Source organism: Cotesia glomerata, linkage group LG6, assembly GCF_020080835.1.
Source record: "Cotesia glomerata isolate CgM1 linkage group LG6, MPM_Cglom_v2.3, whole genome shotgun sequence".
NCBI lineage: Eukaryota > Metazoa > Arthropoda > Insecta > Hymenoptera > Braconidae > Cotesia > Cotesia glomerata.
The window spans coordinates 1,347,982-1,358,798 of record NC_058163.1 but is presented as its reverse complement, the minus strand read 5'-3'; the positions used below and the strand labels follow the sequence as shown (position 1 = coordinate 1,358,798).

At 25.9% G+C, this 10,817-nt stretch overlaps 1 protein-coding gene across 1 annotated transcript; it reads right to left on the bottom strand.

Annotated features, from left to right (window-relative positions):
- Window positions 1–353: 353 nt before the first annotated feature.
- LOC123267382 lies at window positions 354–10,778 on the bottom strand. Its single transcript, XM_044731975.1, has 5 exons — window positions 10,576–10,778; window positions 6,195–6,436; window positions 2,980–3,090; window positions 2,628–2,891; window positions 354–914 (listed from the first exon to the last, which is right to left on the bottom strand). The coding sequence occupies exons 1-5, from the start codon at window positions 10,593–10,595 to the stop codon at window positions 709–711; spliced, it is 843 nt and encodes a 280-aa protein (XP_044587910.1). The 5' UTR covers window positions 10,596–10,778; the 3' UTR covers window positions 354–708.
- Window positions 10,779–10,817: the final 39 nt, after the last annotated feature.

Sequence of the window (10,817 nt, the reverse complement as noted above, 5' to 3'; positions counted from 1 at the left end):
ATAATAACTAAAGGGTTTTAAAACTTTTAAATGAAAAATATCCTTGCGATAATTAATATAATTTATTAATAATTAAAACTTATCATAGTTTTTATACTTTAAGTATTATAAGATACAATATTAATATTATAAATACGTGTATATAAATATATATGGTATATATTCATATATTAAATTTAAGTAAAAATAATGAGTATAATATTCATAGTGAAATTATGTTTGTTCTCTTTATAATAATTAATTAATTATTACTTATAGGTTAAATATAAATTTAATAATAATCTTAGAGTAAAATAATTATTTACAACACCGATAAATAGTTAAAAAAAAAAAAAAAAGTATAATTCCGTGGACGGAAAATAATAAATGTTTCTTACAGTCTTCTACGTTGATTTAAAAAAAACTAATGAGTATTTAAACTAAAAATACAGTAATATTAATTGCGTCGATGTAATTAATACAATAAATATCGCGAGTTGGCACAAGAATATCCGATTAAAAAATAACAAAAATATCCACAGCCCGTCCATGAATTATCATGTCGTAATTTTAAACGATATTTTAGTTTATTTAGTGATTTAAATAAAACCGATGGCACGTTAATTAATTAATTAATTAATTAATTAATTAATTAATTAATTAATTAATTGTCAATTATTAAATTGTGCGTTAATTAACTCTTATCAACGAAATAGGAATAACGGTATTTCACATGGCGACTAGACGATCTGGTGGTCGTCTTTGGAAAATAATTGTTGCAATTGAAATGCAACATAACCCAGCGGTTATTACTCCCAAGAATATGTACACTAGGGTTATTAGCCAGAATGCGAATAAATATAGGGTTTTATTGCAGTATTTGCCCAGTGATGGATCATAGTTTGGTTCGTATTCCTTGTAAACCCACATTGACCCTAGAAATATTATTAGTTAGATTTTTATGAATAATTTTTAGGTATATTAATATCATTGGGGTGGTGTTATTAATAGAGTTAAATTTCGCGATATTTTGAAGAAAAATAAACCGATTTAGAAGCAATTATATTTTATTGAAAGTTTTGAAGCTCTAATAATTAATTAAGAACTTTGCAGTCACTACGTGACTGCCACAACTTGAGAAATATAAGTAAATAAAATTTTGCTTTATTAAATAATGATTCTGGTTAAATTGCACTGTATTTTGTTAAATATTGATGTTTTTTAAGATATAAGCTCATCTTGATGTTACACTTATCAAGAGCTTTCATTTGAGTACCCACATGCATTTTTTATATATTTTTTATATATACATGTATATATATATATAATATATACATGTATATATAATATATATTTTAAAAATATAAGCTCATTTTGATGTTGCACTCATCAAGAGCTTTTATTTTAGTATCCACATGCATTTTTGATATATTTTTCATATATACATATATATAAAATATATAAATATATGAAAAATTGATGTAGGTACTCAAATGAAAGGTCTCAATGAGTGTAACATCGGGATGAGCTTATATCTTTAAAAATGTTAATATTTCACAAGATGAAAGGTCATTTCTTAATTATTGACATTTTTTAAGATATAAACTCATTTTGATGTTACACTCATCAAGACCTTTCATTTGAGTACCCACATGCAATTTTGATATATTTTTCATCTATATATATATATAAATATATGAAATATATGAAAAATCGATGTGGGTACTCAAATGAAAGGTCTTGATGAGTGTAACTTTAGGATGAGCTTATATCTTTAAAAATGTCAATATTTCACAAGATACAGTGTCATTTTTTAAATATTGACATTTTTGAAGATATAAACTCATTTTGATGTTACACTCATCAAGACCTTTCATTTGAGTACCCACATGCATTTTTGAAATATTTTTCATACATACATATATGTATGTATATAAAAAATATATATATATAAATATATAAAATATATGAAAAATTGATGTGGGTACTCAAATGAAAGGTCTCGATGAGTGTAACATCGGGGTAAGCTTATATCTTTAGAAATGTCAATAGTTCACAAAGATACAAGGTCATTTTTTAATTATTGACATTTTTTAAGATATAAACTTATTTCGATATTACACTCATCGAGACCTTTCATTTGAGTACTCACATGGTATTTTTTATATATTTTATATATATGGTATTTGTTAAATATATAAAAATATAAAATATATGAAAAATTGATGTGGGTACTCAAATGAAAGGTCTCGATGAGTGTAACATCAGGATGAGCTTATAACTTTAAGAATGTCAATAGTTCTCAAGATACAAGGTAATTTTTTAGTTATGGATCTAGAGATTTCTTCAAATACAGCCTTAATACTTTCAATAAATTGAATATCTGTGAGAATGATACGAATCCTTGAAAAGGCTGAAATTTAAATTAAGACACTAAATTTCACTAAAAAAAACCGATTTTATCATATATATGACTGGATACAAAATTTTTCTTATTCTCTTAACAATAATAGAATTAAAAAAAAAAAATCGGTTGATTTTTCTCGAATAAGTTAAATTACCAGTAATTGAGTAATTTAAAAACAATTGAACTCCCAGGTCACTGGCGTATTAATAAAATAAATTGATTGATTGCTGTAACAAATTACCGATAATAAACCATCCGAGTGTAAAGCAATTAATTAGCGTTAAGGTCGGTGATTGGCGTATTCTCTCCTCGTCCCTGTCCTCTGGCCGCTGACGAACACGTGCTGATAGATATAATAGCTGCTTAAATACACCGAAGCCCCCGCCGACTAGTAAGTACACTGGAATGTACTCGCCTTGTGGACAGTCGTACAGATATACTGCTCCGATTATCATCATACAAACTGGTACTACTATTGTCACGCCAATTATTATTGTACAGCCAACTGCAAGAGTAAACAACAGTATAAATTACTCCAGACATTTAAAGTCAAGACTTATATATACATATATACTGATTGAGTTTTTGCTTACTTGTTCCTAAAAGGAGAACTACTATGTTTAGTAAAAAATCAAACACGCCTTTTGATGTTTTGTGAGCTTCTCTCATACGTCCGAATAATGAATCATATGAAGGTGGTGGAGCTGTAAAAATTTTTTTAATAATTAGTATATTAATAACTTAGCAACAATTTTTAAAATTAAATTCAATTAGTGCCTTTTTAATGTTTTATAAGCTTTTCTAAAATAATTTATTATAAGTAGGGCCAAAATTTTTGCAATTTTAAAATAAATAGTTCAAATTTTTAATATTACGGCGAAAATATTGATCCTATAAAAAAATTCATTGAATAAAAATTCGTTAAGATTTAATAAAAAAAAAAAATTAATATAATTAAGAGACTAAGAAAAATTTTTGAATGTTTTAAGAGCTCTCTCCAAAGGACAGCTTAAAAAAAAAATTTTAAGAGGTCGCTCTAAATTTTTTCAAATTTCAAAAATCGAATTTTTTTTCTTTTTATTTTTTTTCTCGTTATGTCATAAATCTGTAGACCAAAAAAAAAGGTTTTCCTGAAAGTTTCAGTTAAAAATGTGAATTTTAAAAGGTCGCTCATTATTTTTTCCCAATTTAATAGTGACTATTTAATTGGATTAGCATTTTTTTACTTTGAAATTGAAAAAAAATTATGAGCGACCTTTTAAAATTCAAATTTTGAATTGAAACTTTCAGGAACTTATTTTTTTTTGGTCTATAAAATTGTGACGTAACGAGAAAAAAAAATTAAAAAAAAAAAACAAATTTTGATTTTTGAAATTTAAAAAAATTTGGAGCGACCTCTTAAAAATTTTTTTCTCAGCTGTTCTTTGGAGAGGGCTCTTAAAACATCATAAACTGACATTTTTCCACTCGAGACTCAAAAAAAAAAAAATAGTCGGTTTTTTTGCGCAACCCTAATGGGTATATCTTTATCGTAAATTGGGTTTAATATTTTTTTAGCAATAGTCATTTATGATTTAAATAATTTCAAGAGTAAGGAAAATTTTGGCACGAGCATATTATTATTTTAAGGAATTTTTGTACACAGAAAGAATGGTTCACTTGAACCAAGAAAATATTTTTCTTGCTAATTATTTTCTTGGGCGAAAAAAAAATTTTTTTTTGACACAAGAAATTTCACTTATCTTAACAAAATTAATTCTCTTGCTTCAAGAAATACGTATCTTGATCCAAGACAATTTATTTGAATCAAGAACATTTTCTTGTTTTAAGAAAATTTTTCTCTTGCTCCAAAAATTAAGTTCTTGACAGAAGTAAATTTTTCTTGTCTTGAGAAAATTTTTCTCTTGCTCCAAAAAATTAAATATCTCGATAATAAATTTTCATTAATATTTTTATTGACAAACATGTCAAATGGGAAGATCAAATAATATTGAACTATTTTCTTTCATTCAATATGTATAATTGCGTGCTAAAATAATCTAAAATGGGTATCAAATATTCAAGAGAAAAATTTTCTCAAGGTGAGAAAATTTTTTTTTCAGCTGAAGTAGGTGGCGCTGCTTCCCTAAAGTATCTAAAAATCTTGATCCAATATAAAAATTACTTCCACCAAGAATAGAATTTCAAGAAAAATACTATTACTTCGGCCAAGACAACTTCGGTCTTCCTTCGGGCACCCGGAAATTTATTTGAGCCAAGAATTTTATTCTCCAGTCAAGAAATTTTTTTCTGTGTAGTTTAATTTGGTTTTATATATTTTTGTCAATTTTTTATGTAAAGTTGGCGGAGTTTTTAATAGTTATTTCTATAAATTTGTTCCGTCACATTTGTCCATTAAATTATTTTTAATTGATTCAATAGCCCTATTTTCTTATTATTCCTATTATTTAGCTAATTATTTTTATAAATTACTTTCTGTAAATAAACCTTATTATCTGAATTGTTCATAGAAGATGTGGATATCAGACGATCAAATCGTTTAGCTTTTAAAATGCTTTCAAATTTTTAAAAATTTTTAACCCTCCTCCAGAAAATTCTAAACCACAAAAAATTTCAACCGGCTCTTATTAATAAATCATAAATAATATAACAAAAACCGACACCAAAAAAATCTATAAATAAAGAAATAAAAATCCTTTAGACTCCAAGGACACAAAGTCCACAAAGATTAACTAAACGCCGGCTTAAACCTTGACCTTTAAAAGATTAAAATATTCCGTGAATATTTAATTATTAACTAATTATAACGATAATAAAAAAAGAGATTCTTCCGGAATTTCTGAAGTAAAAAATATTAAATAAATTATTATAAAAAAAATAATAAATTTTTAATAAAAATAAACCTGTCTAAAAATTTTTTATTAAAAAAAAAATTTAATTTGTAAAAACTTTAAAAAAATATTTTTTAATTTAATAATTAAAAAAATTTTTAAAGTCGGCCAACTTTTTTATTAAAAATTTTTTTGTTCCAAAAAATAATTAAAAAAAAATTGAATTTTTCATTTTCAAAATTTTTATAAGTAAATTTTTTTTCCCATAATTTATTTGTTAAAAAAAATTTTTAATGACATTAAAATTAGCAGCTACTAGAGAATTTTTTAACAAATAAATTTGTCCAAAAAAATTACTCTTAAAAAATTGAATTTTTTGTTTTTTAAAATTTCTACATGACAATTTTTTTTCTAATTTTTTTTTGCCATAATTTATTTAAAAAAAAAATTCTAAAAATTATTTAATGTCTGCTAAATTTAAGCCATTAAAATTAGCAATCACTAAAGAATTTTTTAATTTTTTTAACAAACAAATTTGTTAAAAAAAATTATTTAAAAAAAATTGCATTTTTTTTTTTTTTTAAATTTTTACATAAAAAATATTTTTTAGTTCTAATTTAATAATGAAAATTAAGTTAGCCGACATCTAAAAATTTTTACAATTTTTTTTTCGTTGAAAAAATTATTACAAATTAATAAAAAAAAATTTTCAGTTGTAAAAAATTTATAAGTGCAATTTTTAAAAAACATTTTTTAATTCTAATTTAATAAATTAAAAAGTCAAAAAAGTCGGCTAATTTTTTTATTAAAAATTTTTTTGTTCCAAAAAAATAATTTTAAAAAAATTGCATTTTTTATTTTTTAAAATTTTCAATTTTTTTTTCTAATTTTTTTTGCCATAATTTATTTACAAAAAAAAATTTTAAAATTTATTTAATATCTCCTAAATTAATTTTGATTTATTAAAAAAAAATTACCATTGCGATCTATGACTTCTTCATAAGACGGTGGAGCTCCGCGGTCGCTGATTAAATTCGCCGGATGTCCTGGAGGTAAATTAATATTATGGTACGACGGCGGTGGAGTACACGGTACATAACCAATCTGTCGAATGGAATTGCATGATGGATGTCCTTGCACTGTTGCGACAGGATTTATCTCGTCGCTTCGCGACTCGCAATGACTTTCAGCCATTTTTAAATTATTAAATTTAAATCCACTATTTTTTTAAAAAAAGCACTAACTAATAAATAAATCAATTAATTAATTAATTATAAAATTAGTATTTATTATTATTATTATTATTTACTAAAGTTAGTAAATAGACCAAACGCGAATCATGTTTTGAATAATCGATTTTTTTGTTTTTTAAAAACTGTTTATAAAACACTGATTTTTTTGCCGCAAGTAGAATTAATAATTAATTTTATCACACTTTTTTAATTATCAAGATACTCTGAAGGTATTTTAGGTAAATTATGCTCGTAAATTGCATATTTAAAAAGGCGATTCGGGATCTTGAGTTGCAGAATTTAGACACTGACGCCATGACAGCACCAGCTGCGCGCGCATATTTTTAAAATGCGCGCGCAGACGCGGGAAAATTTTGGAAATTGAAGAGTGTTTTATGAGAGTTAATTCAACTGACAGCTGTCAATTTTTTTTATTTTTATAAAAATTTAAAAAAGTGGCTGACTTTTTTTATATTCTAATTAAGGTAAAAGCCCCAATTATTGACACTATAAGAGTCAAAGTTATGATTTGATTTTCTTTAAGCAATCAAATATCAATATTGTTGAATTTTGTTTGTGGTAATGTCTCAAGTAATGTTTTTACTAATCAATTTCTTTTTTAACTTCCCGCTAAGAAAATTGAAAATTTTCAAAAATCGGGAAGTTATTGGTTTTACCCCGTTTTTCGAAAATCGAGCTTTCATCAGATCTCGACGTTTTGAGGTCCTAGGAAGCTTTCCTGACTATTCCCGCGAGGGTGTCACTATGTCTGTATGTATGTGTGTGTGTGTGTGTAAGTATGTAAACCTCTTATAACTTTTGAACGGTTGAACCGATTTCATCGCGGTTGGTGCCATTCGAAAGGGCTTCGCCAAACTTAAATTTTCTGTTAATTTGAACCGATTCGGACCGATAGATTTTGAGAAATTTGGAGAAATCTAAAAAAAAGTAGGAAAAAAAATTTTTTCTGAAGTGGTTTTTTTGGGATAACTTTTAAACGGCTCAACCGATCGATTCTAAAAACTAATCAGCTCTCAACCTTGAAAAACCACGTCGATCGCCGCCAATCCGGTCAAAATCGGTTGATTCGTTCGAGAGATATCGTGAACGAAAGAAAACCGAAAAAAGTGTTTTTTCAGAGTTACTCCGAAATTTCTAGTTTGACCAATTGAAACTTAAAAATTCTTTATGAGGCTTAAAAAACTGCGTAGAATGCCGCCAACCGCGTAAAAATCGGTTCATTCTTTCAAAAGTTATTGCGGTATGAACATTCAAAAAATAGTGTTCTATGAAACTTCTATCAGACTTTTGAGCTCAAAGAGCTCAAAAGCATAGAACAGGCATCTTTTTGCGCCCGGACAGCTGAAAACAACACACAGATTGTACTTTTGAGCTCGAAGAGCTCAAAAAAGCGGCCAGGTATTAACGGAATTAGCGGGAAGTTGCAGGGATGGCCTTTAGGGTCAACCGTTTTCCTAATTTTTTAAAATCATAATCACTGATATTTACTAATTAATTTTAAATAATTAAATAGATTATCCGGAGACCCCAATTATTGACAGGTTAAAAAACTGATTGATCTAATTATTGACATACCTTAGCCCCAATTATTGACACCTATACTAAGCATGCCTAGAATCATCAGCTTATTCTTATTTATCGAAACTTATTATTAAGTAATCAATATTATTAAAGTTTATTATTGAAGTTATAATTGAGGATGGTTTTACTTGTATCACTGTAGAGTGTTTTACAAGGGAGGGTGGGGAATTATTGTCTCTCCACTTTTTTCTCCGCAATATAATCTCTCAACCCCGTCATTATAACTCTCAACCACTTTTTCGTCCCCACCCCCCTGCATGTCGGGATTTTTTCTTTCATGCCCGACACACATGTGCTGCGACTGTGGCCGACTTACGCGTTATAATCAGTACCTGCATTTGCATTACGGTCTTAAATAGTATGGAGGTACTTCCATAATGACATTTTACCTCCATAACTATACGATTCGATTCCCAGTCTGGGCTGTCTGATTATTTTTTCAATTACGGAAAAATTCCCACTGAGTAGGTCCCCCCCTTTCCCCTATCCGTTCTTTCCCAACTCCCTTAAAATTTGCTTTAATATGGCTCTTTACCGTAAGATGGACGGTGGCGTTGTTTGCTCGGTGGGTCTTATATACGTGACTGAATAAAGTAGTCAGTACTTGTCTCGGATAGCTTAACTGGTAGAGCCCTTGGCGCGTAACCGAGAGATCTGGGTTCGATTCCCAGTCTGGGCTGTCTGATTATTTTTTCAATTACGAAAAAATTCCCACTGAGTAGGTCCCCCCCTTTCCCCTATCCGTTCTTTCCCAACTCCCTTAAAATTTGCTTTAATATCTTTAATATTTTACGGGAAAACCACAGAAAACCCGACCGGTACAGAGGCTGGCAATGAAACGCACATATTCTTAGTTTATAATCATTGAAAAATATTGGTGCGCGCCGGAATCGAACCCTGGTCCCACTCTTTCGAAATGCAGGTACCGAGCCGATTAGGCTATTGCCAACCTTTATTAAAGTTTATTAATAATAATTTCCATAAATGATTAATTACTATTAAAAATATAAAAATTAATTTAAAAATAATTTATTTAATCAGAAGAGTTCAAACTCTTACAGTTAATTTTTTAAGTTAAAGTAAAAAAAAAGGCGTGATAGCGCTGTCGACTGGCTGTCAATATGAGATTCAACTCAAAAATTATCAACTAGTTATTGACACCCATTATTTAAATATTATAAAGCATACAATTAATTTCGATTATTCAATTTTATAAATTTTTCATATATTGTTAATTAAAAAAAAAAAAAGATCATATAATTAGACGAAGAAATTAATTTAAACAGCATTAAAAAAAAATGCTTTCCTAACCAAAGTTGTTAAGAAAATAGACGCTCGTAAACGAGTTTGATGGTGTTAACTTTATTTTTTAATAATTAATATTTAATATTAACTGACAGTAATTTTTTTCAATTTTTTAATTAATTAGAATTTAATAAGAAATTTTTATGATAGTTTTTCTTATTACAGATAATTAAATATATTTAAAAATAATTTAGGGTGTCAATATTTAGACCCCTGTCAATAATTGGGGCTTTTACCTTAATTGATTTTATTGAAAAATAATTTTTAAAAAATTAAAACAATAATTTTTACATGTAGAAAATTTTAAAAATAATACGTGAAATTTTTTAAAAATAGTTTTTTAGTTCTAATATAATTAATAAAAAATTTTTCTTTTTTTTTGTAATTATTAAATTTTTATATCAAATGAATTATTATATAAAAAAATATTAAAAAAAAATTTTAACTTAAAATTTTTTTTAATTTTTACGTGAAATTTTTTAAATAAATTTCTTTTTGTAGTAATTTTATATTGTAAACATTTTTAAATGTCAAATTTAGTTTAAAAACAAAATAGTGCAATTATTTTGTCATTATAAATTAATATTTAAAATTTTTCAGATCTCATTTTTAATCCATGAATAATTTTAATGTTTGAAAAATTTTAACTTGTAATTTATAGATTATTTTGTAAATATTTAAAAATCAAAATTATATAATAATAATTTTATTTGATTGAATTATTGAGTTGGTAATTTTTCTAAAAAAAGTAATAGTAAAATTAATGATGAAAATTAAATTAGCCAACATTTAAAAATTTTTTTAATTTATTTTATTGAAAAATAATTTTTAAAAAATTAAAACGAAAATTTTAATATGTAGAAAATTTTAAAAATTATACGTGGAATTTTTTAAAAATAGTTTTTTAGTTCTAATTTTTAATTAATAAAAAATTTTTGAGTATCGGCTAACTTAATTTTTTTTAAATATATTTATTTTGATTAATGATTTTTTATTTCTTAAAATTTTGAATTCATTCTTAATAATTTTTATCCGCCATTTTAAATATTTGTTATTCAAATCAAAATGGCGGACAGTGTTGCGACATTTTATAATTTTTATAATATTAATTACAAAAAAAAATTAAAGATAAAAATAGCATAAAATTAAAATTGCATTTTTTAAAAATAATTATATCAAATTTATTTGTTATGTAAATTCTAAAAATATGATAAAATACCTGATAATTATCAATGGCATTCAAATTGGCGCCCGGAAAGTGTCAAGTTTCATTTGTAGTGTATTTGATATCGCTTTCGTGGATCTGAAATAAAATTATAGGATCAATATAATAAAAATGATTGAATAATTGTAGCATGATAAATTATACAACATCCTTAATTATTATTAACCATGAATTGAAAACTAAAGATGCTTATCTTTAGGTGTGTATGTAACAAGTAAGGTCATATTTCTAAGAAT